This window comes from Drosophila kikkawai, chromosome 3R (genome assembly GCF_030179895.1).
Source record: "Drosophila kikkawai strain 14028-0561.14 chromosome 3R, DkikHiC1v2, whole genome shotgun sequence".
Taxonomy (NCBI): domain Eukaryota; kingdom Metazoa; phylum Arthropoda; class Insecta; order Diptera; family Drosophilidae; genus Drosophila; species Drosophila kikkawai.
The window spans coordinates 12,119,994-12,146,731 of NC_091731.1; the positions used below are offsets into that span (position 1 = coordinate 12,119,994).

At 44.3% G+C, this 26,738-nt stretch overlaps 6 protein-coding genes across 9 annotated transcripts in view; 4 read left to right on the forward strand and 2 right to left on the reverse strand.

The window, feature by feature from the left end:
• Positions 1 to 34: 34 nt before the first annotated feature.
• Positions 35 to 3,160, reverse strand: Kap-alpha3 (karyopherin alpha3). Of its 3 annotated transcripts, none has more exons than XM_017164720.3 (7): positions 3,058 to 3,160; positions 2,787 to 2,991; positions 2,342 to 2,480; positions 1,896 to 2,276; positions 1,005 to 1,835; positions 760 to 936; positions 35 to 689 (listed from the first exon to the last, which is right to left on the reverse strand). In XM_017164720.3, the coding sequence occupies exons 3-7, from the start codon at positions 2,399 to 2,401 to the stop codon at positions 594 to 596; spliced, it is 1,545 nt and encodes a 514-aa protein (XP_017020209.1). In that variant the 5' UTR covers positions 2,402 to 2,480; positions 2,787 to 2,991; positions 3,058 to 3,160; the 3' UTR covers positions 35 to 593. The 3 variants fall into 3 exon arrangements, with proteins under 3 accessions (XP_017020209.1, XP_070143632.1, XP_017020208.1); XM_070287531.1 differs by having other exon boundaries at positions 2,342 to 2,523; XM_017164719.3 differs by lacking the exon at positions 3,058 to 3,160 and having other exon boundaries at positions 2,342 to 2,523; positions 2,787 to 2,993.
• A 223-nt stretch (positions 3,161 to 3,383) lies between these two features.
• Positions 3,384 to 6,463, forward strand: Son (Son RNA binding protein). Its single transcript, XM_017164809.3, has 2 exons — positions 3,384 to 5,484; positions 5,548 to 6,463. Exons 1-2 carry the CDS (start codon positions 3,550 to 3,552, stop codon positions 6,244 to 6,246), a joined length of 2,634 nt encoding a protein of 877 aa, XP_017020298.1. The 5' UTR covers positions 3,384 to 3,549; the 3' UTR covers positions 6,247 to 6,463.
• Positions 6,464 to 6,936: 473 nt separating this feature from the next.
• On the forward strand, positions 6,937 to 11,077 carry LOC108073167 (zinc finger protein 883). The gene is made up of 6 exons (XM_017164674.3): positions 6,937 to 7,506; positions 8,067 to 8,913; positions 8,980 to 9,066; positions 9,752 to 10,222; positions 10,285 to 10,434; positions 10,496 to 11,077. Exons 1-6 carry the CDS (start codon positions 7,360 to 7,362, stop codon positions 10,573 to 10,575), a joined length of 1,782 nt encoding a protein of 593 aa, XP_017020163.1. The 5' UTR covers positions 6,937 to 7,359; the 3' UTR covers positions 10,576 to 11,077.
• A 367-nt stretch (positions 11,078 to 11,444) lies between these two features.
• On the forward strand, positions 11,445 to 13,821 carry P58IPK (dnaJ homolog subfamily C member P58IPK). Its single transcript, XM_017164797.3, has 3 exons — positions 11,445 to 11,931; positions 12,013 to 12,126; positions 12,236 to 13,821. Exons 1-3 carry the CDS (start codon positions 11,835 to 11,837, stop codon positions 13,516 to 13,518), a joined length of 1,494 nt encoding a protein of 497 aa, XP_017020286.1. The 5' UTR covers positions 11,445 to 11,834; the 3' UTR covers positions 13,519 to 13,821.
• bocks (bocksbeutel) lies at positions 13,713 to 15,192 on the reverse strand. Its single transcript, XM_017164798.2, has one exon. The coding sequence runs from the start codon at positions 15,113 to 15,115 to the stop codon at positions 13,892 to 13,894; it is 1,224 nt and encodes a 407-aa protein (XP_017020287.1). The 5' UTR covers positions 15,116 to 15,192; the 3' UTR covers positions 13,713 to 13,891.
• A 281-nt stretch (positions 15,193 to 15,473) lies between these two features.
• LOC108073236 (uncharacterized) overlaps positions 15,474 to 26,738 on the forward strand; it is a 36,836-nt gene continuing 25,571 nt past the window's right edge. For both annotated transcript variants that reach the window (XM_017164785.3, XM_017164786.3), the window contains exon 1: positions 15,474 to 16,162. The gene's annotated coding sequence lies outside the window, so the exon portion shown is untranslated. The remainder of the gene's footprint in view (positions 16,163 to 26,738) is intronic.

The window sequence follows — 26,738 nt, forward strand, 5'->3', positions numbered from 1 at the left end:
CCAGGGAAACGCAAAGTCACCAATCCACCTGTGCTTATGGTTTCATGCTTAACTTTATCGCATTCAATTTCACGTTAGAAATGTATACATATGTAATTTCAATTACAAATCAAAGGCGTACATATTTAAATTATTTCATTTAAATCAAATAGTTCTACATTGTTTCGAAATATTTTTTTCTTTTGCATTCCTGTGTGTGTATATGTGTTTTGGATGATCTTTAGCAGAGTCACTTCCGCCGGATTAGTCCTTGCCTGAACATTCACACACCAAAAGGGTACGTGTCTGGATTTTTAAACGTTGATAACACAGAATTGAGAGAAGCTAAAACGGCTGCAGCAGATCCGCGCTGTGTTTTCCCCTCCAAGTTCGTACTCTAGCTTCTCGAAAGAACTCGGCTGTCTGGCTGTCTAATTGCTGCTGCTGCGTTGTGGACAAATTATAATGCTATTATTATTATGTGAATTGGTTTGCGGCTGGCTTGTCGAATTTTCATACACAACGGTCTGTGTACGGCTAAACGCCAAAGAGTGTATGTTATGTTGCACACGTTTGGTCTCCCACATTGATGCCACTGCCATTGGATTGGATCGTTAAAAGTTGAATGAGTTCATTGGTAGTTTGTCGGCATTCGGATCAAAGTTGTATTGTGTGCCGTCGGAGCTGGGTGCCATGTTGGTCTGCTCACCCTGTAAGCACATTTAAAAGGGGGGTTAACATCGACTTCACACTTGGCGAGTGAGTTTTGACGCCACTTACCTCATCCGTAAAGTATTGATCGATGATTTCGTAGGCTAGTTTGTAGATTTCAACATTTTCGTGGCTCTGCAGCCGCTCAATCTTGGCCAGACCCTCGCACTCTTCAATGAAGTTGGCCACCGCCTCCACATGGGAATCGGCCACTTTGAGCATATTGTTAAGGCCATCAAGAACGACCTGTGGGGCAAAAATGAAATGGACGAGATCAGACGGGACAATCGAACCCACACCAAATCCGTTCTTACATTGATAACTTGCGTGTCCTGGCACGAGAGGAGATCACAGAAAGGCGGAATGACGCCCTCTTTGATCAAGGTGAAGACCTGTTCCCTGTTGCCGCTGATGGTAAGATTGCTAATGGCCCAGGCCGCCTCCTTCTGTGTCTGGAACTCGCCCTTGCTCAAGTTTTCGATGATCTTGGGCAGCAGACCCACGTTTATGACGGCCTGCACCTGTGACTGGTTGCCGGCGGTGATGTTGGACAGGAACCAGACCGCCTCCTTGCGGATCTTCTCCTTGGGGTGGGAGAGCAGGGCCGGGAAGTAGGAGAGCGCATCGAAGTTGAGCACCACCTGTGTCTGCTCATCGGAGCCGGTCACAATGTTGCCCACGGCGCGCAGGGCGGCGGTCTGAACCTTGACCTCGTTGTTGCCCAACAGCGGTATCAGCTTAGGCACAACTCCGCTCTCGATGACCATCTGGATCTGCTCGTTACCGCCGTCGGTCAGATAGCTGATCGCCCAAACAGTGTCCACCAGAATGTTCGTGTCGGTGTGATGTATGAGCACGTTGAGTGCGGGCAGGATCTCATGGATGGTAGCAGCCGGTGGTGGCGGATCCTTGTTGCGGCACAAATTCACAATCACCCAGGTCACATTCCGCAAGAATGAGATGGGGATGTCCGGTTTGATGAATGAAAGCAGTGGCTGCACCACGCCGTGCTTAATGACAAAGTCTCGCAACAAGGGTCCGTCGCCGATGATATTTCCCAGTGCCCACACGGCTTGTTCACAGACGTTGGGAGCGGGCGAGTTGAGAAGTTGAAGGAAGAGCGGCACAGCGCCGGCGGCAACGACCTAGAAAAGGAGACAGCCGTCAGTCTCAATTTGACATTAAGATTAGATTAAGTTGCCCACCTGATTGGTCTGGTCCGAGGTGCCGGATGCAATGTTGGTCAGGGCCCATGCGGCCTCGAACTGCAGCATTGTGTGATTGTGTTGCTTGAGGCACTCCACCAAGATGGGCAGAATGTCGCTATGGATCAGATCGTTGATGGGTGGATTTTTGTCCGAGGAGAGTAGTTTTCGGGCGGCCTGGACGGCGGCCAGCTGCTGCTCCGGCTTGGTGGCATCAGCCGCTGCCTGGGCGAGCTTCTTTAGGTTGATGGATGTGGGCAGCTGCTCGTCTTCGTCTGTGTTCGAGTCCAGATTGGGCACGTTGCGGCGCTTAAGGATGGTTTCCTCGCGCTTGTTTTTGCGCAGCTCGACGGTTACCTCGTTACGGCGACGGCGCATCTCCTGAAATATCACCAATGGATTAGTTCTCGCTCCAAACATTTAATTAGGGACGTGTCCACACTTACATCCTGGTCCTTCCCTTTGTTTTTAAAGTTTTGTAAACGATTCTGCTCCAACGACGTCATTCTCGGTCCGTTTCTTGTGTCTGGCTGATTGCAGCTTCAATAACTGGCGACTGGCGATTGGTCGGTAAAAATGCGTGTGCTGCTAAAAATCAATTATGAGTGGAGATGGCGACGTACGCCTCCTGGGGAATTTCGTTTTGTTCGAAACAATTTGTTTCAATTGGAGGAAAAATGTAATCGCACAAACACAGACACACGCGAATGGGCGACGAAGAAAAATAGAGTAGAACCAACCAACACAGTTGCAGTCGCACAAAGTCAAGCAGCAGAGCAGAGCAGCACGATGGCGCAGGCAATGAAAAAAGAAATGGCGAAAAAATACACAATAATTAGCAGCACAATCGGAGGAAAACGCAATGTTTCGGCTGCAGGGCAGTCTACTTACGTGAGAAGTTAAAAAATTAAGTTTCGCCCACGACACTGACACTTTCTACGCCTTTTAAAATTACCAATTTCTTTTTTCTTTATAAAAATTGCAATTCGTGACAGCGACGTGAGTGAAGTTGGCTGCGGTTCTCAAGATGGGACTGTCCACTTGCAAGCTGGGTTGATATGCTGATTTTATCGCCAGAGATGTACCAAATAGTTATCTGCAATATTTTATTTATTTATTTTGTAAAAATATATACTTTTCCCGTTCTTTTAAATATATTTACTCATATTACAGGATGTTAATAATGTTAAACTCGCAATATGAAAATACACATAGAAATGATTTCTTTTCAGTTGACAGAATAGTCGTCACACTTTCGATGAAGAAAACTACTTTCTTGTGGAATTTTTTGAAAGTATAATTCATAATACATTCATGGTCGAATTTATACATTTTTAAATGAGGTGATCAAATATTAACTGTTAAGTAGTTCGAGAAAATGTAATTATAGATATGAAATTATTTAAAATATTAATAATTAATAATTATTTATTTGGCTAGTTAGAATGATTTCTCATTTCGTTGGTTCATCGCTATGAATTGTGAAATTATCGATAGCACCTAAGGCAAAGTGCCATCTCTATTATTAAACGTTCCTGCAGGCTTGCAAAAACAAAACAGAACGCAAAAAGGGATTAATTTGTCTGTTGAGTTGTTCTGTAAGCATGCATGGACACTAGGACGAGCGCCGGATGCCAGTTCCAGCGAAAGCGCGATGACGGAGAACACAGAAAACGCCGCAGGCGCGGATAACCCGAAACTAGCGGAGCCAAATCCACTCACATGCAGGGAAGTTTCCCAAATTAAGGTGAAAAGCGAACGGCCGGACGACGAGGTGGAGGCCAAGCTCCGTGCTCTAAATGCCAAATTCAAGGCGGAGGCTCTGGCGTCGCAGAGCAATAGCAAGGACGAGGGTGATGAGTCGACTGACGGTAGTGACGATTCCTCCTCCGCTGACGATAAGAAAGCCATAGAACCCGTGAAGTCGTCCAATGAGATTTTGGCTGAGCTGTTCGGCGTATTCAACGCTGCTCCTCCAGAGGAACTTCTGGACGACAAGAACCTGCTCAAGAAGAAGAAAAAAGTCAAAAAGGAGAAGAAAGAAAAGAAGGCCAAAAAGAAGAAGTCGCTAAAGTCCGATGGCGAGTGCAGTGATTCGGATGCGGAGGGCAAGCACAAGCACAAACGGAAGAAGCACAAACACAAACACAAAGACGACAAGGATAAGGATAAGGAAAAGCTTCGGGATAAATCAAGGGAGAAAGCTGCGGCACCTTCGGCTTCCTCCTCAGTGACAGCTGACGCGGCGACGACAGGTAAGGAGAAAGAAAAGTCTGAGAACAGAAAGCGATCCGCGGTGGAGCCGACCAGCCATCTAGATTCGCATTCCATTAAACGGGAAAGGCAGGAAAGAGAGCGAGATCGGCGAGCTGAGAGGGAACAGGAGCGGGAACGGGAACGTGATCGTGAGCGTCAACGCGAACGGGAACGGGAAAGAGAAAAGGAGCGTGCCCGTTCAAACAACAGCTTCTATAACGGGCACCAGGAGTCGGACCGCTCCAAAGGATATCAAGCCGGCAAAACAAACTCCCGGCAGGAGCGTGACCTTTCCGATGTTTCGCTCTCCGACGAGGATACCTACTTGCGCGAAAAAGCGTCCAACGGGCGGCAACGGCCTCATAACAGCTTCTACGACGGCAATGAAGAGGCGAAGCCAGAAACGAGGGCGGAGCCCAAAACGGAGATAAAGCGACATGGACGTGAAACGGATCCAAGAAGACGTCGAAGGACCAGGTCTCGATCCCGGTCCCGAGATCTTGGAATCGACAAGAAGCGCTTGCTGGAGATTGCGCGGAAGAATGCTATCAGCATGTTCAAGCGAGGTACTCTGCCCGGTGTGGCCAACATGACGCCGGAGGTCAAGGATAAGGTGCTGGTCAAGATGCGCTACGGCGGTCGCACGGTTCAAGATCTGACAGACTTCTGCAAGAAGATCTCCAAGGGCGACGGTCTTTCAGACTTGAGTTCTGATGAGGACTCCGATGTAGACAAGAATGGCAATGCGAAGGCTTTTCACCATCCCTTTCAGCTGAAAGAGCGTGAGCCCATCGTGATGCACATACGGAACTCAACACCCATCGTTCCGGCAACATCCCTGCGCGAAGAGCAAACCAAGGCCATCACCATGCAGTTTCCAGTGTCCTCCGGCCAGACTCACCGCATGAACGAGGTGTGGGTACCGGTAGAAAGTAAGGATAAAGTCAAGGCGCTGCCAGCTTTGCCACCAGCGAAGCAGGCCACCAATATGTTCAAGGAAACGCCAATGAACGTGTTCGCAAAGCCTTTACCGCAGCAGGATCAACAGGAGCCCGCCTTCAAATCGGTGGGGGGTGTGCCTTTACCTCCGAGTACAGTTACAAATGTAAATCCTGCTCCAGCGGCTCCCAAGCCTGTCCCGCCGCCTGCTGTACATGCAAAAGATATCCTGCCTGCAGTGCCTCTAGCGCCCTTTGTGCCCGAAGTGCCAATTCCATCGGCAAAAGAGGAACCGCCGGCGCCCAGCCCTTCCATCTTTCCGGAAATTGCGCCGCCCTCCATGGATGTCTCGAGTATTATCACACAGCGTCTCAGTGCCATTCGCCGTCTCCAGGTAAGACCACGGTTTATAATCTAATGCTAACTCTGATGCTAATTCGTGAAATTCCCCAAACAGGACAATCCTGGCGACTCGGAAGCTCTAAAGATGATGTATCACGCGCAACGTAATATGTCGTCGTGGGCCAACTCCAAACACCTGCCCGGACAGTTCACCGGCAGCACAGGTGCCCAGGTGATGAAGGCCCATGAGCTGAACAGCGGCCCACAGCTTTGGGTGCGCAAAGACCAACTGACATCCACAAAACCAGTGACCGGCGGCATGGGCATGGCGCTGTTGCAAAAAATGGGCTGGAAACCGGGCGAGGGACTGGGCAGGTGTAAGACCGGATCACTGCAACCGTTGCTCCTGGACGTAAAGCTTGACAAGCGCGGTCTGGTGTCGCGTGAGGATCTTAGGCAACAGCCGGCTATCCGCCCAAATGCGGCTCAGCGAAGGAATAAGAACACATCGGGGCATTTTGGGGGAGGAACGGGGCCTCCGGGTGCCGTAGCGCCCGTGGTAGCGCCCTTAGTAACCCAAGACAAGCATCCTGTATGTGTTCTCAACGAATTGTCGTCGAAGAACAAGTGGACGCCGCCGCAGTATACGCTCCGCCAAGATACTGGTCCGCCTCATTGCCGGTTGTTCCTTTTCTCTGTGGAGATCAATGGACAGAGTTACACGCCGGAACGGGGATGCCTTAACAAAAAGGAGGCCAAGCTGAACGCGGCTCAGTTGTGTTTGCGAGCCTTGGGCATCCTGCCGCCTAGTTAGTGGTGTCAATCGGTTCAGACTCTAGTAAGTAATTTGCAACGTTAAACTGTACATAAAGATAGCTCTAAATCTCACTTACCTGCGTATAGTTGATTGTGTTAATGACGGGATGAACGCGTTAAAGCGTCGTCAGATCTATATATTTAATATAGAAATATACAGACAACTGTTTTGAAAAAAAAAAAAAAAATACAATTTTACTTTATTTCACCCTTTACTGATCATTTTAAAGTTTTTATAATATTTTTCTTAATATCAGCCGTTATTTAAAAAAAACAAAGCTTTATTTGGCACTGAAGAGAGTCCGAAAGGAGTAGGAGTGAGAGTGGTGAGCGAGCTTTTATTGGCACTCGGAACAGTGGGCCCCGTTTGCAATTAATGGGGCATGGGGAGTTCGATAAACCGTGGGATTTTGGCCGCGATTCCGTCCCACAGTGCCAGCATTGGCGTGCAGTTTTCGCATGCGAGAGCTTTGATTGCTGCTAACGGGGCTTTTGCGCAAGTACACAAACAAAGCCGAGCCGAGCGAACAGCTGACTGGGGTAGAGAGTGGGTGGGTGGTGGTTACTACTGGAGGTGGGGGGAGGGGCTCGGGCTGCTTTGGGGACTCTGGCCATTAAATCTCTCGGCGCGCTGCAAGCGAATTGCTCCACAGCGAAGGTCAGTTCACGCGGGAGCTCGAACTTCGTCGGTTGCCGATTGTGTCGCGGTGACAAAATACCCGCAGCGGAGAGGATAAAGCAGGAGGCAGGGACTAGAGTGGAGAAGCAGCGGTGGGGGCAGGTCGTCACCCGGATACAGACACAAAACTTTTTCGAGTGCCCCAGTCCCAGCAGCAGCATCAGCATCCATTAAAGTTGTACAAATATTTGTTGAGAAAATATAAATCACCATTAGTTGGGCGACTCCTGGACTCGTTACGGGATGTGGCCGCTCATTTGGACTTCCACATGGATTTGGCACAAGCAAACAGCCAACGCAATTGGTAAAGTTGCATAATTACAACACGCACATGCACACACACATGAGAGGCGACCAGTTCGGGCGTTGCTGTGATGCACTGCAGCATTTTGGCCAGCACTGGGCTCGGGCACTTTGATTGCGGCCGCCGCCATGGAAACGTGTCGCACCTGTGCGATTTCCATGTTTGTGTGCGACTTCGAAAATGGCAGCAACAACTTCCTGGACCTCTACCATTCCAACTGCTGGCCAACCGAAATGGCCCAAATACGGCAGCAGTTCCTCAACTGGAATCTAAAGGTGAGTGTGGGGACAATCATTTGAGATGCTTTAAGTATAAATAAATAAAATTATGTTTTATCCTGGGATGTGTACAAAAATTAAAAAGAATATTAAGCTAGAAAGCCTCTTTATTTAGCTTTAAAACATAAATGTGCCTAATTAAATATATATAAAAGGATATTATAATTAATAAACATAAACATAAAACATTTTCCCAATCACTTTTTAAATTTATTAATTTAAAATGAGGCATAAAATGTACAAAATGATAGAGATACTCGTGGAATTTGTTTTCTGTGTGGTTGCGGTTGTTACTTTTGCTGCCTCCCCTTTGAAAATTGCACAATTTTTCGAGTGAAAGTTGGGTTTCCACTAGGGGAAGGGGATTTTGCTAGACAAAGCCATGACGTCTGTGCACTCGGGGTTAAATTATGCTTCAAGCTGCAATTGTCTTATCAAGCTCAGGGGAAATACTTTCAATCTTAAGATTTCCTAACTGGAAGATAAGAGAGAGCAGTTTAGTTTAGTTAACTAAAATCGATGATGACTTATATATATCATAATATTTTTAATTACAGATCTCACCTAATGACGGACTGCCCCAGAAGATTTGTAGTGACTGCTTTACCAAGTTCTGCTCTATCAACGCTTTCCGAGTGGCCTGCCAGGAGGCGCAGGTGAAGCTTTCAAACATTTACGACAAGATCGATGCCAGCAGCTTGGAGGATGGACAGCAGGAGGACTCAGATCAAGAAGAGGATCTCCAAGGTTCAGAAACAACCATAATAACAAGAACAACGACGGTTTCAGCCGAAACACAACCAACAAACACTGCCACTGAACCCATACAGATTTTTGTAGATGCCCTAGACATCGAAGAAGAGGCGGAAGTGGAAGCCGAAGTGGATGAGCAACTACCGGAGGAATCTGCTCCCCCGGAACTGACCATTAGCTATGCCTGTAAGTTTTGCCTGCAGCCGCAGGAGAGCTACCAGCTGCAGCAGCATTTACTGGAGCACATCAATGCCAGCCATGATCCGGAGCAGCCGTATAACTGTCCGGAGTGCGAGGCTCGATTTCAGGATGCCGCTTCCCGAACTGTGCACCTCAAGAGCTGTCACGTAGAAAAGCAGCACGCCTGTGAGGTGTGCGGCAAGAAGTACAGCGATCGGCATAATCTGCGTCACCATGTCGAGAAGTACCATTCGGAGACGGACTTTGAGTGCGGCCTGTGCGAAAAGCGTTTCTTCACGCGAAAAAGCCTCAACTACCACATGAAGTGGCACAATCCGGAACGCCAGTTCAAGTGCCGCCAGAGCGGCTGTGAGCGACTATTCATCAGCCAGCGGCACCTCAAGTGCCACGAGGACACGCACACGGGCACCAGTGCCAGGAAGAGCGAGCACTGCGGCTTCTGTGGGAAAAGTAAGAAAAAATACCAGTAAATATAGTGATTGGTGTCCTAATCTGACCTTGGCTTATCCCCCATAGCTTTCATACATCTGAAGACCCTACGCTGGCACATTTACAGGCAGCATGGCGGGGAGAAGCCCTTCAAGTGTGCCAACTGCACGGAGGGTAAGTGGATGCGGGCCACAGCTGGAGGATCCTCCGGCTAGGGGGCAGCGAAACAGGATCGCATATCGCCTCACTAACATGAGCATTAATCACATATACTATGTATATCAATTTGTCGCCTCATCGAACATTCTCTCACATCCAACAAGCGCTTTAAGACCATAGAACTGAGACAAGTCCGGCTGCTTCTGCCGTCTCCTTAGTGTGTGTTAGCCAAGCCTAAAGCAACGGTAAACATAATGGCTAACCCCTAGTTCTTTTTGTACACCTTTACTAGCCATCGCATGCGAACATCAAATAACAGAACGTTTTGTATTTTGACCTACTCTTAGCCACTTGATTAGAGTTTTAACCCGTCAAAAAAACCAACCAACCAAGCAACCAATGCATAACCAACTCCATCATCCACCGTACGAACTCCCCGGAGAGCAGCATGCCAGCAATTACATAAAACTTCGTCTTGAAATCGGAATAATCGCCCTTCCTTTACTGCCTTTTCATATTCAAATTTAACTGATTAATATTTATTTCAAAATCAATCAATTTGTATCTTAAGCAGTCAATGTGGCGACTATCCAAGTTCGGGACGAGTGCATATACATTTCGACTTCATGACAACCCACTTCTAGCCACCCTTACCTCCTTCACCCATCACTAGCTAATCGAAATCTCCTTGAATTCACAGTTTTCGCATCGTATGCGGAGAAACGGATCCATATGCTGGAGCAGCACAGGGAGAATCTGACGGCCATCGAGCGAAGTGAGTGCATGCTGTGCCGCCAGGCCTTCACCAGTGAGCAGGATCTGGTCCTGCACATGTCCGCCGAGCACTTGCAGCAAGCCGGAGCTCCGGTGATTGCCAACAACAAGCGCGTGCTCCAGCAGAAGCGGGAGCGCCAGTATTCCGGACTTTTCCAATGCGACAGCTGCACCCAGCGATTCAACATGAAATCGGCGCTGGAGCGGCATGCTGCCGTCCACTCGGAGAAGGATAGACCGCACGCCTGTCCGCATTGCTCGAAGAGATTCAAGCGGGCCCAGGACATGAAATGGCACATCAAGACGCACGAGAAGGAGAAGCCCAATGTGTGCGACGTCTGCGGCAAGGCTTTTGCCCTGAAGTATGTGCTTACACAGCATCGCTTGAGCCATGAGAGTGAGTATCCATGATTGCCGTACCATGTACTCTTATTATTATTATATAAAAAATTATTTTAGTCTTGGAGAAGAACTTTAAGTGCAACGTTTGCGGTCGCGCCTATCTGTTTGAGAAGTCTCTGCGGCTCCATCAGCGGGTTCACACCGGCAAAACGTACTACAAGTGCGATCTCTGCCAAGAACGATTTGTCACGCACATCAAACTGAAAAGTAGGTGTCTATGGAAACCTTATTGGTGACTGGTAACAGTTTTTTTTCCAATTGATTTCAGCTCACATGCAAAAGACACACGCCTCTCAGCCGAATATAGCTGATCCTCTGGATGATTTGATAAACATTGTGATTTCGTAGACAAGTGGAAGTGAATATTAATACACACAAAACTGCATTGCATTGGGAGCGTAGCTCTCGCCAACTACTAAACTCGAACCTACTTAGATCTAATAGGTATCTAATATACCCTCCATCCAATCACTAGACCATATGCACACAGGGATCGAAGAGTCGCGAAGGTGCTGAAGAGCTTTATCTAGCATACTCTATAGGCAAATACATCTCACTTTATTCTTTCTATTAGTCCAGTCCCCATATCTCTCTCTATCTCTGATTCATATTTATCTCACAGAACGCCTCTTACACACATCCATATGTATGGTATATCCACTTGACCATTTGATGACCATTTAGCGATAAGCAATAAGCAAAGAGAACAAACAAGATGTTATAAAAGCAATTTAAGCTTCACGGCAAACTTTTAATGCTCAACAAAATGCATTTATTTCCAGATGAAAACCGAAAAGTATTTACAATAATTACAGAAAATGTATGAGAATATTTAAAATATCACATATACTATGAATTTTAATATATGTAGTTGCAGAGATATTTACCAAATTCATGTTCCATATAAACATTAATTTGAACAAACTATGGTCAATCGTTTTTAAATTGGGCGGGCATTGGCACTTATCGATAACATTTTGGGAATCTATCGATGATCCATTTATTTATTTAAAAGTCAAAATTATATAATTCTACAAATAATACATACATGTATATCCTTATTATTTGTAGATTATTAATATATTTTATCATCAATTCATAATTAGCTGGAAAACAGCTATCGCTAGCAGCACAGTCACCGCCTACATACGATAGCTGCGACTCAAATATCTGTGACTGGTCACCTGCGGCTAACCATCGCCCATCTCTAAGGAACGTGAACACGTCAGTTTTTAGTTTATAATATTTATAGGCGAAAAGTTCGTAGGCAATTGGCAATCCAAAGTTTGTGAGCTGGGCAGCGATGCCCACGGGGACTAGCCACACACTTCATATCATTTAGGACACCCTTGTCCGTATAGCTCTGACCAAGTCGGAAGCAGCGCGTGCAACAACCCAGAGTGCCGAAATTTGACCAAAAACGGACCCAAAATCTATAAAAGCCGCAACAACAACGCCGTGTTGACGAGGGGGCGGGGTGCTCTACGGTAAAGAAGATTAGCAGCTGCCACGCCAAGCAGATCCGACGTGCGTGTTGATTCGGAATCAAGTTTAAATCACGCCCACACAGGCCTTTGTCGGCCAACAAAGTACACGTAGCCATAGCCATGGCCTTGCCATTGAGCGACCTCCTCATGTTTGGCAGCGGCGAGAAGAAGCTAGCCGCTTGCGTGGTGCTCCTCCTGCTGGAGCTCTTCCTAGAAGGTATAATCACAGATAAGAAACTTGTATTATCTTGTGGACGTTGCCTAAATACACGTCATTGTTTTTTTTTTTTTTGCACAGGGGCTCAGTCTGCAGCGAGTCCGGCGGATATTGAAAACCATCTGGAGCTCGGCAAGGAGTTTCTGGCCCGCGGGCAGCTGTCGGATGCCCTGACGCACTATCATGCGGCTGTTGGTAATTAAAACCGAGTAAATAAAAGTGGAAGAACATCTGCAATAGATGTTTTGCAAGGGCATTCTTCCACTTTCCCCGACCTTTTATACAACATTTTTCTCTTTAATAGAGGGCGATGCCAGCAACTACCTGACGCTGTTCAAGCGAGGCACCGTATATTTGGCGCTGGGCAAGACCCGCTTCGCCATCCAGGACTTCAGCAGGGTTCTGGAGCTTAAGCCTGACTTCACAGCCGCACGCATCCAGCGGGGTGTGGTGCACATGAAAAGCGGCGAGTACCAGCAAGCAATCACGGACTTTGAGCAAGTGCTGCAAGAGGAACCGAACAATGGCTTAGTACTGGAGCATTACTCCCGCTTGCAGCCGGCCCAGGAGCAGTGGACTCTTGTGCAGCAGTTGATCGCGCATGAAGATCACCAGAACGCCATTAGCATGATCACACAGCTGTTGGAGATTTCGCCGTGGGCCGTGCCTTTCCGGCAAGCTCGCTCAGATGCCTACATTGCTGTCCACGATCCACTCTCCGCCATTTCGGACTTGCGACAGGTGAACCGGCTGACACAGGACAGCACAGAGGGTCACTACAACATCGCCCAGCTGCTGTACACCATTGGCCATGCCTCAAATGCCTTAAAGGAAATCCGCGAGTGCCTGAAGTTCGATCCCGAACATAAGCTCTGCTTCCCCTTCTACAAGAAGCTCCGCAAGGTGGAGAAGCAGCTGGTGAATGCCGAGCAGGCGCGCGAGGAGAAACAGTTTGCCGATTGTATAGCTGCCGGAGAGGCGGTTCTTCGGCACGAACCGGAGGAGCAGATGATTCGCTACGAGGCCCATAAGGCTCTCTGCACTTGCTACACCGGTGATGAGCAGTTCGGTAAGGCCCTGCAGCAGTGCAAGGAGGCGTTGGATATCATGAAGGATGCCCAGGTCTACTGCGATCGGGCAGAGGCACTGCTGGGCACTGAGATGTATGACGACGCCATACACTCCTACCAGGCGGCTCTCGACCTGGAAGAGAGTAACAGCCGCGCAAAGGAGGGCATCCAGCGGGCCAAGAAGCTGCAGAAACAGTCGGAGCGCAGGGATTACTATAAGATACTGGGGGTGAAACGCAGTGCAAGCAAGCAGGAGATCGTGAAGGCGTACAGGAAGGCGGCGCAAAAGTGGCATCCTGACAACTTCCGGGACGAGGAGAAGAAGGTGGCCGAGAAGAAGTTCATCGACATTGCCGCCGCCAAGGAGGTGTTGACCGATCCGGAGAAGCGACGTCAATTTGACAACGGCGAGGATCCGTTGGATCCCGAGGGCAACCGGGGCGGCTTCCACGGCGAGCATCCCTTCGCCCACTTCCAGCACGGCTCGCCCTTCCAGTTCAAGTTCCACTTCAATTAGTCAGCCAGCGCGCATCCCCAGCAGCCATTTGCTTTGTGTACCGTCACGATATCCTCAGCGATTTTACACCGTTTTTGTTTCGTTCATTTGAATGGCGTGTAAATAGTAGCATAGAGCGTACAAACCCACTAGCCTCTGGTCCGCTGTCACAGAGCGGCACATACAAACACAAATCGCAACAACACACTGAGCCCTTACATTTAATTAGTTTATTTAATACCATAATTATAATGTAGTACATTTTTCTAATTATGTATAAAACGAAATATGAGAAACAAGCAATTAAAGACTTGGAAAAGTGAACTGAATCGTAAGTTATTCGAAAAACCTAACTATGTTGCTCCCAAATTCCCGGAAAATGGTTATTGGAGTATCAGGCGTTCGGGGTTACGATAACATAGATTAAAGATGCCAGCATTGCCACCAGGATCACGTAGAAGTAGAGTTTGATGTGATATCTCTGATCCAGGGATACCAAGAGCTGACGAAACTGTGCCATCGGAGACACTTGGTCCTGAGCCCGCACTAGAGGCCGCCTTACCTGCGGCCTGGCCGTTGGCGAGAAGCGAGGGCGTGACACCTGGCTGCTTTTGATGGGACTCACTTCCTCCTCTTCCTCGCTTTCGCTATCGATTTCCATGGGCTGCTCGGCGTTGTCCGGCTGGTCGTAGAACTGATTCAGTTGCGGATACAGGGTATTCAGAGTGGTTTTGGGCTGGATCAGAGAACCCCTGACAAAGCCAGCAGTTTGGCGCTGGCGAGGAAGTGCTGGAGCTGGTGCCGTGTGTCCAAAGGGCCCGGCTGAGCCGCTGAACGTGTTTCGCGGCAGAATTGGTGAGCGCGATGGATTGTGTTCCGATTCCTGGTAGCTTGTCGAGTTCAACTGCGTTTGCGTCAGCAGCGGACGCGAGAAACCCAACTCCGAGCGTTTGTAGCTAGAAGGTTCGATGCGAGGTTCATAGGTTGGCAGCGTATGACGAGGAGCGGCTGGCACATGTGGCCTCTCGTAGGTGTAGCTGTTGGGAATGTCATTCTCCTGATGATCCTGTTCGTAATGCGGCTGGTCCACCTCACGGGTGTACGATGTGGTCAGCACTCCGGATTTGGTCAGCGAAACGGAGCGTTTTAGCGACCTGTCGTCCTTGGGTGGCGTTTGAGTAGCATGAGAGTATCCCACTCTCGGGGAATCCACCATGAAATAGTCGTCGTCCTCCGACTGGGAGCCCACATCAGAAACCGTGGTGGTTGTCTGCACAGATCTGCCAGAAAGCGATGTGTTGTCCAGTCCATAGGCGATGGTGCGGCGACTTGTCTCGCTTATCTTGGTGGTGTTGCTTCTGCCCGCAGCGCGACGTACTGGCTCTGCAGTCGGTGTGCTAACCTGGCTGCCGTGTACGGTTTCACGTCTGGGGGCTGTCTTCTTACCAGCAGACTTGCTTTTGTTCAAGGGAATTCCCGAGATCGCACTTCGCAGCCGGCGAATTATTACGTTGCGGGTGCTGTCCGTCACCGGGACTTCGGGCAATCCCAGCTCCTTGCACTTTTTTAGGAGGTCCTTGTTGGACAAATTGTCCAGATGAGCGAGCTCGGCCGACATTGTTTCCAGTTCTGGTGAAACGCAAAACAAAAATAGCAATGTCGTCACAATTTGTTGTTGTCGAGCGTAGAGATGGCATCACGGCGATAACTGTCATTTATCGAAGTGGTTACTTTTTTTTAGTCAGAAAGACTATTGATTCATATTGTTCATTAAAGGTATTATATGAAATTAAAAACACATTTTATAATCAAATGTTATTAGTTACTACTTTCAACTTTAATTTAAAAATGATCCGAAAGCGGGTTCAATAATCGTTATCGCTATTTGTAGTACTTTTGGTCACACTGATTTAATTTGGTATTTTCGGTATATAAACATCCTCGTGTTTTACCTGCCTGGTCACACCACAAGCAACAGGTGCTCAAACGCAAACAAAAATTCGAGTTAAGCGGGTCGCCGTGCGGAAAAAGAGCTGCTCGCCAAGCCAAAGAAACTAAACAAGTCACAGCGCGGAAACGCTAGAATCGTTAGCACCTGTTCTCCCAGCATTTGTCCAGCCTCTGCGCTTGCGTGTGTGTGTTGTTTTTATCGGTGTTCGGCTTACCCTGCGCCGCAGTTTCAACTTAAAAACAATATTAATCAAATTGCTGGCTGCAATTGCAGCATATTTTCCACGCAGTCGCCAGCAAAAGAGTAAAAGAAACAACAAGATAAGCAGCAGCATAAACATAAGCCAAGAAACCAAGAAACCGGTTAAAGCGGACAGAGTGAGTCCGAAAAGGGGCGCCCCCAAAAGAGCAAGCGAGACACACATACAGCGTGAAAAGTACAACAACGAAAAATACGAAAAAACAAAACGAAATAAAATAAAATATCCACGGATTTTGGTTTTGTTTGCCCAAGAAGTGTGTTTGTTCTTTGTTTACCCTTGCTAACACCGCGTTTTCCCCCCGTTAATGTTGCTGTCTTATCGGCCGATCAAATCGAAAGTGAACAAGTAATCGGTATCACCCTGCAATTGCCGGAGCACTTCGCGTGGCCTCTTTCTTATCGTCACCACCGTCCACTTCAAATACCTGTTGTTGCCTTCACAATCCTCGAAAGGTGAGTAATTCTGGCCTGCGGGGCTCTTTATTTTACAACTCAGACTGCTATCCAAACAAATCGAATCTGTATCTGTAACTTCAATGAAAAGAAAAACAAAAACAGAACGGAAGCCAGGTTTAGAAATTTCCTGATTGCAGCAAAGAGCTTTACTTGCAGAAGCTTTAATCTTCCTTAAAGAAACTTATCGATTAATTAAACTATTATATACAATCTACAAAAAAGTACATTTTTCATTTTACAGATAGAACATAATTTAAACCCTTCATTCAAATTGTTCAAAACAAAAATTTTAACAATTTAAAAAAAAGTACAATTAATGTGCTGTGCAGTCATCGTATTCTTGTAGTCATTAATCAACTGAAAATTAAGTTTTAGCGATTCCAATTTCTATGTTTGAATTATAATTGACTTGAGGCTTAGTCAAGCATAGTAAACATTAAAAATATTTCCCGAATTACTCAACAAAGCGTTTAAAATGAATATAAATAGAGCTAATACGTATTGGGCAACCCAAAATCCAAATGTTTCCTACCAAATATCAACAGTATTTTGAAGATTTTGTCATTGCCCATATTTGGAACATCTTGATACAGAGGCACGTGAGGGCCGTATCGATAACCCAGCCTATTGATTGTTGTGAAGAGATTAGGCAAATATACCTTAGCCAAATTTGGGAATTCGTACCACCACCGGACCGAGTCCAGTTCATTGACACAACCTTTTGGCTGTTATTTTGAACTTGCTCAACTTTCACTGTTTCCCTGAAACGCGGCTCGCCAAAATCGGCATAAATCAACACGAAAACAGCACACACACATACGACAGAAAAAAATGTTGTAAATGCCAAAATTGAAATGCAAGCGCAACTTAATAAAATCAAATTTGTTGCCTGCTTTGGCTTTTGTTTTATCTCCCCTTGTTTTATGTTTTATGTAATCCCCATGGTTAATTTCCAGGCATCATTAAGCCCGCCGAGGAAAAGTCTCTCGAAGACAAATTGAAGCACACGAGAAGATGATTATGAGATAATCAGTAAATTGCACAAGACCAAATGAAGTCATGAGAGTTGAGTGGTGATCGCAGTTGTTGAGTGGGATTGGGTATTGGGTTGGAGTGGATCGCGCGTCCAGCGTGGCTCCAGTTCGGCTCCAAATTGAATGAGATACCAGATTCGAAAATGATTTATATCTATTAAATGAAATGGCATGGCAAAAATTTGTTTCCCCACTTTTGTGTGCAGTTTCCCGGAAAATCCAATGCTCCCCCTCTTAGTATTGGCCAATACCAATCCCAAATAAAGGCTATGACTCAGAGCCAACTGCATTTATTCACTCCAATCTTGCATCTAGTTATCGCTATAGACAAAATTCCGAAACATGAAGAAAACAAAATGCCAAATATTCCCACCGACAAAATATGCAGAAATCGACAAACAACAACAAGTTTTATGAACGGCCAAAAAATAGCAGCAACAAAACAAAACTATGCGCATAAAAAAGTTATATAAAAAACACGTTCAGGCAACGGGTACAGGTGGGAGCGGGATGGCAGTATCAAGTGGGTTAACTTTGCCAGTGAGTGTGTGAGTGTATCTGTGTGAGCCACGCTTCAATTGCAAATGCGCCCAGTAAAACAACAAAGTAAAAAAAAAACAACAAGAAAAAAATAGTTGCCGAAGAAACAGATTCTCTGAATACTCTTAAAACAATAGGAATTGAAAGATATATTTATATATTTACATCGATTTTTGTTTATAACGATTATCTAACAATATTGATTAAATTTTTTAAATTAAAGCCCGAAGATGGTGAAATATTCTCGAAATATTGTTGAAAAATGTATTTATAAATACTATAGAAATTCCATTTCTGGTATAAAATTACAAACCAAGCACAATGAAAACAGTGATTTTGGCTTTTGAAGTCTGGGATATCCTTATTATTTCAGGAATTACAAGATATTTGTACATAAATACAATTAAATCATATATATCGATATCCTTTATCCTCAAAATAATAACTGCTCTTAAAAAGATAAATACTAAACTTCTAGATTATCTACTCTTGAATTTATTAACTTCTAAGATTCCCTCATTAAAATATACCCCTTGAAAGGGTGTAGAAAAAACGTTGAAAAAGCATTGACGCAGATTGTTGACGCTCCATTGCTGTTGTTGTTGTTGTTATTGCCATTTTGTTGTAATTGTAAATTCTACAGGTTTCTCAGTGGACGCTCGCCTGTATGTGTGTAGCCGTAGTCATAGCTGTTGTTGCCTTAATGGCACAAACAAAAACAAAAACAACATAGCCGCCGATCGCTCTGCAATTTTACGCCAAAGCTAAAAAGGCGAGCGATCGAGCAGCAATCGAAGCGATCAACAGAAGTGAAGGAAAAGGATGAAAATGGGAGGTGATCGGAATTGTGATGGTGGGATGGTTTGTATGGCCGACCAACCGGGTGGGGTGACAAGGAGAGGCTACACCATTCGTAGGCAAACCGGGCCAGTTGTCGAGCACTGTGGGCCGAAAAAGTCCCAACAATACCCATTATTCTACCTCCAAGAAAAAGCCATGCAAATGGCTAAGGAAAAACACACATGTTTACCTTGAAAGATAATAGATTTGTTGTAAGCCACAGCTATAAAGCAAAGGAAAACTTGTTGTTCTAATAATGTAACATACTTGTTTCTGTCTTAAATTAAGACTGCTTAAATAATTTTGATACAATTTCTATGACATTTGTTTAAATTTAATATAAAATATTTGTCTTTCCTACTTTTTCCACTGTGCAGCGGCTATGCCGTGTTTATGCCCCAATAAAAACAACAGCAACAAGAGCGCCGAACGTTGCAATAAGTTGAGCGGACGCTTGGACCCCTCGAGTAGTCGCCCAATCGCCTTAACTTGGCCAACAACTTCGACCAACTTGGCGCTCGGCTCTGGCTCAGTCTCAGCCTCAGCCAGCTTTTCGTTTGCTTTTTTTGTTTTGCACTCGCATTCGTAATTGTTTCATGAAACTGGCCACCAACTCCAGGTGAGGGTGGCGGTGGCTCCAAGGGGGTAGAAAAAAAACAGGTGCGCTGTGCGCAAACGCGCGCGCATTTTTGGTTTTGTTTACTGGTTTTTTGTTTTTATTTTTTCGGCCGCTTCGATTTGGGGGCAACAGTTTTTCGCTTTTAATTATGGTTTATGTGTCGCTTACAAAAAGCTAAACCGTCGATCGGCGATCGTTGATCGGCATACACTTATCCAGCAGGCCAGTAAGCGGTATATATGCACATGCCGCATGCCCATTTGGACTTGAAGCGGCCCAAGGTTGCCCGTGAGTCCGCTGGCGGAGTAGTGACACGAGTGGAGGAGACATGTCGAGGCATTGGGGTTACTGCTAATTGTGAATTGCCTTCTGGGCGGATCGCAATGGAATTGAAATTGGCTCCGAGCATAAGCCATTGGCCAAAGTTATTGGAGTGGAAAGCCCCGATGCGAAGGTAAAGTCTTTGGCTTTCCCCCATAACTAAAATCGGGCTAGAAATTCCTGCCCAAGTAGCTAAATTTTTGAAAATAGTGAGTGTAGTTGTTGAGGAATTTTATTTCAAGGAAAGGTATTTTTCTTATCTAATTAGAAGTTTTTGAATGGTTTCGAGGTCTTTGAATATACCTTTATCTGCTTAAGGCTTTTCATTTAAGAACCCGAAGCCGAAGACCGAAAAATAATTTGCTGACCTGATTTTGTTATCAATTGTAAAACAGGATAAATATTCACCTAAAAGGTTATTTTCCTTTGAAATTTTTATTTTTCTGCTGATAGGTTGTGCTTACTTTGAGGCTTGTGACGAATTCTATTTCTCGGATGTCTTTTAATGATTACCCTGGAATCATTACCCTTATATGCTGATAACTTTCGGGTTTCTTCAAAGTGGGCCTAGAATTTTGACGCAAGTAGAGGAGCTCTTTTATCAGAAAGGCCTTTGGGTTACTCATCGTTTTCGACCAAGTACCAGAGGCATTTAATTGTAAAATTGATTCAAGTAGCCGGGTGAATCATAAGCAAAACATTGTAATAATGTCATGTTAATACCTTTCCTGCTTATCTACATGTTTACAAGGTGCCGTGCAGTAAGGAAATACAGAAATGTCTGAGTACTATCTGGTGACCCAATTTGAGTCATCAGATAGGGAAGACGACTGCAGCCAGCGGGTAATGTCAAGGCATCGCACATAAGTCACACGCCGTCTTAATAAATATTAGATTGCCGCAATCTCGCAGATACACATGTATCTGGATCTGACTCTGCAAAAAAACAAACAAAAAAGCTGCGACGGCGATTGTATCTCGAGTTACGAGCGCACGCGTGTTTCTTGCGCCTTTGTTTTGTTTACACTCGATTGCAATTTGCATCTGGAAGATACATTCCGCTATGCGCTGTGCCGCGCATTCAAAAGACCGCTCAATTGGCCAAGTAGCAGAGCTCGCTGGCTGCCTGGCTAACTGTAACTGGCAGCGATGACATTTTGTATCTGCTAGATACGCAGATAGACAGCGGAGCGTAAATGCATTGCACGCACACACACACACCGTCTCAGACCCTGTGGCCTTATTAATATTTATCAATTTGTTATTTAAGCGGCTTCGATCTCTTTGTCCGGCTGAGGCAACTTTTTAGCTCTCGATTTGCATAAAGCCCGATAAAAGATTAACAACAAAATACGTTTTTTATAACTCAACTCGTTTGGAAGTGCTGGTTTTTGTTTTTTCCACGTATTTATTTTGTATGTTTGTTTTTTTTTCGGTTTCTTCTCGCTGTTTTTGTTGCTGTTAAATTGCCAATTTGACCTTATTAAGTATGATTTGTAAAATACCTTGCGTGCGACTTAATTAATTTGTTATAAGCTGAAATTCCGCCGGCCAACAACGCGTAGCTTTAACCCATAAATATTTAATTGCATTTTCAAAGCCCCTCGATTGATATTCCCCCGACGAGGGTCTTTTAGAACAGTGTCAAAGCGTTTAAGGCAATTAAGTTGTGACAAATCCAACTGACATTTCGAGAACCCAACTAGCTGCCGGCCAAAAACCACATGGCACAGCTGAGTTTCTATCCGAATTAGCAGCTGGCAGCTGCGCTTAAAGCCAAGCTCTGCCCTAGAGGTGGATAGCTGTGCTCAAAATATTTGCACTATGAAGTGTACAGCTGGCTTAGATAGGTAGTTGATTTTGGCTTCTATCCAAAACCCAAATGGCACGCGCTAGGTATGTAGCTCTGACTGATAGAATTACTATGTGTAAATATTTGCCAAAGGTCGGGCTAAATTAGCAAGCCCTCTCCTACAGATCTCTAAAGGCAAATGAGTATCGAAATTATGTTCGTTGGTGATTATTCATCTGGCGGGAGTATTATCAGAACGGATGTGCGCGTCTGGGCTTAAGTGATAAGGCGAGATAAGATTTGCGGGGAAAGCAGCAGTCAAGCAGTTAAATATTGAATATTGCAGTCTGTAGTTGGGTTTATCGCAAACATATCTAGACATTAGCGAAATTGATTAGAAGCCATTAAACCCCGGTATGATTGTAGCAGTAAAATGTGTACAAAGTATTTATTAAGATAATTAAATGATAAAGCCATTGGATTACTATTATAAAAAGTACTTGCTTGCGGCTAAACTAGAAACTATATATAGCTGAATAAGTACGCCTAGTATAGGCTTCAGTGGAAGTTGTTTGAATAATAAAAAAAAACACTTTTATAATACTCACATTCAAATGCACGTGCTGATAAGATGCAGCCCAAACTCCGTTCAGATAAAACTGAATAAAGATAAAGTACGGGCAAATAGTTGCCTTTTTTAATTTTCCCATTTTGCTGAGCACTTTTTAGTAGCATTTTCTTTGGTTTTTAGTTTTCAGTTTTCACTGCAAAGAGGAAGCGGTTGCCTGCTTTATTACGCACAATTATTCTCTGCATACCCACCATTATAGGGAAAATTATGGAAAAGAAAAACCATTCCCAGCAATTTGTCATTGTTTGATTTTCTCTGCTCTGGCTGTAATTTTTTTTTTGGCTATTTCTTTAAGCTCGGAACTAGAGCTGCTGGCTCCCAAACAATTTGAGCATTTGATTGCTTTATTTCACTTTACAACGCAAATTGGTGGCTTTGTGCACTATGACTACGGCTTGTGATACTTCCTGCCTGCCACGGCTAATTATGAACAATCAGAGTTAGGATCGGATCGGATAGGAGAAGACAAGACAACCCCAAGACAAGGCAGGAGAGATGTGGATGTGGATGCTGCACTTTTACAGCCCCAGCGTGCTGTTGCACTTAGCTGCATGATTACATTTAATGGGCAACGCCAAAACATAATCATTTCGATTAAATAATCAGCTACCGGAGCAAGCCAGAGTCAGCCAGCCACTCTTCGCACATTTGCGCCACACAACAGCCCGCACACAGAAAGAAATATAGGGATTTTGTTGTATTAAAATAAAATAATATCTTACAGGAAAATGAGTTGCAGCAAGTTTGGAATTCTTGAGATGCTCGAAAAGTATCTTTCCTTTATTTTATTTTTGATTTGATTTGATATTCATATATCCAATAATCAATATTCCTCAGTGCATTGCCAGGAGATCGCCTTGTTTGTAATTATGAAAGTTTTTCTCCGCTCTTGCGTTGTTTCTTTCGAACGCCTGAGCGTTATGAACTCATTTGTGGAAAAGTCAAGTCAAGTTTTAGCTGTGACTCAGACTCTCGGACTCATTTCATTCATAGCCACAAGCTATATATACGTATATATAGTTATCGGAAGTGCTGTTTTTGCCGCAGAAGTTGTTGCCGCAGTGCTGCAGTGAAATGTTGTTGACCACAAAAGTGGCTTGAACCTGAAAACGCCTTGCCATGTGATACAAAAATGTTATTGCCTTGCTGCAAGATCTGCAGCAACAGCAGCAGACTAGTTTTACACCAATTTCCCGTCGACAGAAAGGTTAAAGACACTGCTTTATCTAGGGAATTTCTTCTATAACTTTAATCGAGCTTTAATGTGGCAATTGCCGTTTGATGTTGCTCTAATTGAAAAAGGAAAAACGCGGAATGAAAAACGGGTAAAATCAAGTGGAAAATTATGGAAGGCGATTGCTTGTTAAGTGAGGTGTTTGAGATTTCCGTGAAATGCCTGAGATATTTGTAGTCCCAATATAAATCTCAGCCCCTTTAAGCCGCTCGTTTTTTACTAAAACTGGCAGTGAGTAAACAATAAAAAAGAAGACATAACAATTTGTTGGTTGTTTTGTGCGCGAGGTTTTGTTTGGCTAAGATTTTATTATTATTTTTTATTATTTGTTTAGAGGAATGTTTAGTTGTTTTCTTTTTTTGTTTTGTGATCGGTCTTTGCGGGTGTTCTGTTTATTTTTTACTTTATGTTTTTGTGGGTTAGCAAGGCGAGGCCTTGACTATGTCTGTCAATCTTTTTTTGCACATATTTAAACGTAATTTATGCGCCGCAATTTGTTAGGTTTTGTATGATGGCCGGAAAAATTTCCAGTGCCAGCTGAAATAAATCAAGTTGGCTAATAAATTCCATACAATTTAAACCCAAAAACTAAAAACCAAAAAAGGGAGAAACGTTTCCGATATCGTTTTTTTCCACTTTGAGTCAATTAGCGTAGTTTAGTTTGGGCAACTCTGGAAATGATGAGAAAGTTCAAATTGATACAAGCTTTAAAATATCTATTAATGGGCTCAAGGTCCCGCCGCGGCTAACTTCAAGCCTTTTGTTCAGCAAACATTTTTGCATCTCGCCAAACATAATTTGAGCAGGCAGCTGCTGCTAACCTGTTTTTTTCGGCCACATTTATTCGAAACTCACCTTCCAGGGTGCGACATTTTGATTGATTCAAGTCGGGCCTCAAAACGAAGAAGCCGCAAAGTGACTTTTAGCCATGATTGCGCCGATTACGTGACTCTGTCAATTGATTTTTGCCTGCCGCCGAAGGAAAACAAAACTCTGCCAGCCCAAAACTTGGAATATCGTTTGCTTTGCTTGGGTTAAATGAATGAAACAACAACAGAGTGTGTGTGTTTTTTTTTCTTGGTTAGTTCGTGCGGCGGGCCGGCAACAAAAACTCATCGTGGCTAATTTTTCATGAAGGTTTTTCAATTGTTGGCTGTCTGCTGCCGTTTGAGCCGGCCAAAGGCCTCAATTTGTTTTGATGTGCATTGAATTTTTAATTTGGCTTTTTCTAGTGGCCATTTTGAATTTGATTTTCAAGCCACTTATTTTATTAGTTGAAAAATCCAATATAATAATGGCAAAATGCCAATTTGCTGCCGATTTAAATAAGAAATATATATATGTAATGAAAAGTACAAAAACTATTATGTAACTCTTAGCTGCTGTCACTATTTTGATTAAAAACCAAACCCGTCTAGAGTGTTTTTGTGCTCAAAACCTTTCTATTAACAAGTGACGCATTTCGTTTTCTCATCAACTCGCAAAAAAAGGGTATATAGAAAACCTGAACTTAAAAGTAAATGGGATGCCAAATGGCAAACGAGTAACAAAAAATATACAATATACAAATATATACAATGATCACACAATAAAAATAAAACAAAATAAATAATGTCCGAATATATTAGAATGTATTACAGCACGTCAAAGACAAGGGAGATGGCGAACGGACGAGCGAGCTCTTCGGGAATTGCGCAATAACTAAAACAATTCAAGTGGCAAGCTTGGCGGGCATTAACTGAAATTGCTTAAACAATTACTCGAAATGTATTTAAAGACTTGAAAGTGTAATTACCGAACAAACTATGAAATTGTCGCTATCTAAAGCCTGATAAAGGTACTGCCCCGTGTGCTAAATTATTTGCAGGCTACAACTCAAGGGGGTTGCAAATTAATCTAAACGTATTTGCAAAGAAAGTCTTTTATTTATTAGTATTATGTATTATTTTCATAATTATTTAAACTTGGTTGTTAAATAATATTTACTTTATTTAGGTAACTTCTTTATTAATCTTGTTAATACCTTACATCATAATACGAAGATTATTTTAAACAGCTCACCTTATTTTCACCCTGACCATTGTCTAGGTTATCTCTTGCTTGGAACTCCCTCTATCCCCTCTTAGCGACGCCCCTGGAGCTCGTGAGCTTATATCAGATCACGCACTTAACATATGATAGCTGATAAAAATATATTCATTGTCGTGGATGAGAGGGAAAAGCTATCACTCGGAACGTGTCGTCGTGTCCTAGCATTTAATTGGATTTCTGTTAGATCCCTTGTCAGTTGTCCAAGGCAATTAGAGCTCCGGCGATAGTTACCATTTATTTTTAGCGACAATTTGAGTCTTCGTGCGAAACTCAATCACGCTTTAAATGATGTGTTGTCTTCGCTGCTATTTTTGGCATCTCAAGTGGACCATAAAACCCAAATCTTGAGAGTTATAAAAGAATCAAATGCGTCGTCCGGTCCAAGGGGCAACAGTAGCTGCCCGTTGAAGCCTGAAGCGGGCGAGGGTGAGCTGTTCGGAACAATTGATTTCAATTTTAATTAACACCCCCACGACGGCCACGCCCTCTGCCCGCCCCCCTGTCGCACACAGTTTTAATTGGCACTTGCTCTTTGGTGGTCGAGGTTCGCTGAATCTTAACCCCTCCAAGACGATGGAGTCAGTCAACGGCACAAATTAATGAATGAAATTACAATGGATCGGGGAGGGCGAGGGATGGGCTTGAGGGGGCAATGTTTGGGCCAGGGGGTTGGCATGGTAATTATTATAATAAATATTGATGTGGGTGGAGGTTAAGCATGGCTTACCCCTGTTGTTTTTTTTCCACCAAAAATGTGTATTTTATTTATGAGATTCTAGTTGGAGTTTTGGGTGGTGTTTATAATATTATTTACTTTCTTCTTTTCTACAACTGATCATGTTTTTATCTTACGTTGTCTATATATTCATTATGATTTCTTAAGAAATCTGAACCCATTCCATTCATTTCGCTTGTTGTTTTCTTGAGTAATTTTTCCCCTCAATTGTAATTTCCTTCCATTTACATAGTTCCAGCATTTCATAAGATATTCATTCATTCATAGGAACGCCTTCACAGTGGGCTCCCCTTCGTGTTATTCGACGACTTCCACACAGCCCACACTGTATATTTTTTATTCGTATATTTTTTTTTACATCTGTAGATTCTGTCGTTTCTTGTTTTGTATTTTTTGCGTTGCTATATGTTTCTGTTTTTTTTCTGTATGTCTCGTCATCGCGCCGTCACTTAAACTTGACCTTTATTTTCATTTATTGCTTATTACTGCATATTGCCTTAGTATTTCCATTGTGTTGTTAGTTGTCATCTGGTTGATCCAGTTCTTTCTGGTTCTTGTCGCTGGAGTTCTCTCAATGGGCGCCACCCACTTGCACTTGCCTCGGTATCTGGATTCCCATCTGAAATTGTAAGCGTGGACTTGGATATCTCTGGATATTTCTTGGGGATATTGCTTGTTCTATAGCTAATAAAGAAGGGATAAGCTTTTTTTGGGAGTAGAATTTGAGAAATATAT

Excerpts from the sequence above, each read along its gene's own strand:
- Kap-alpha3 (XM_017164720.3), bottom strand. The coding sequence starts at position 2,401 with ATGACGTCGTTGGAGCAGAATCGTTTACAAAACTTTAAAAACAAAGGG. Across the intron at positions 2,277-2,341 it reads ACAAAGGGAAGGACCAGGAT|GAGATGCGCCGTCGCCGTAA; the intron begins GTAAGTGTGGAC and ends GTGATATTTCAG. Across the intron at positions 690-759 it reads ATCAATACTTTACGGATGAG|GGTGAGCAGACCAACATGGC; the intron begins GTAAGTGGCGTC and ends ATGTGCTTACAG.
- Son (XM_017164809.3), top strand. The coding sequence starts at position 3,550 with ATGACGGAGAACACAGAAAACGCCGCAGGCGCGGATAACCCGAAACTA. Across the intron at positions 5,485-5,547 it reads GTGCCATTCGCCGTCTCCAG|GACAATCCTGGCGACTCGGA; the intron begins GTAAGACCACGG and ends TTCCCCAAACAG.
- LOC108073167 (XM_017164674.3), top strand. The coding sequence starts at position 7,360 with ATGGAAACGTGTCGCACCTGTGCGATTTCCATGTTTGTGTGCGACTTC. Across the intron at positions 7,507-8,066 it reads TCCTCAACTGGAATCTAAAG|ATCTCACCTAATGACGGACT; the intron begins GTGAGTGTGGGG and ends TTTTAATTACAG. Across the intron at positions 10,223-10,284 it reads GCATCGCTTGAGCCATGAGA|TCTTGGAGAAGAACTTTAAG; the intron begins GTGAGTATCCAT and ends AAATTATTTTAG.
- P58IPK (XM_017164797.3), top strand. The coding sequence starts at position 11,835 with ATGGCCTTGCCATTGAGCGACCTCCTCATGTTTGGCAGCGGCGAGAAG. Across the intron at positions 11,932-12,012 it reads GCTGGAGCTCTTCCTAGAAG|GGGCTCAGTCTGCAGCGAGT; the intron begins GTATAATCACAG and ends TTTTTTGCACAG. Across the intron at positions 12,127-12,235 it reads GCACTATCATGCGGCTGTTG|AGGGCGATGCCAGCAACTAC; the intron begins GTAATTAAAACC and ends TCTCTTTAATAG.
- bocks (XM_017164798.2), bottom strand. The coding sequence starts at position 15,115 with ATGTCGGCCGAGCTCGCTCATCTGGACAATTTGTCCAACAAGGACCTC.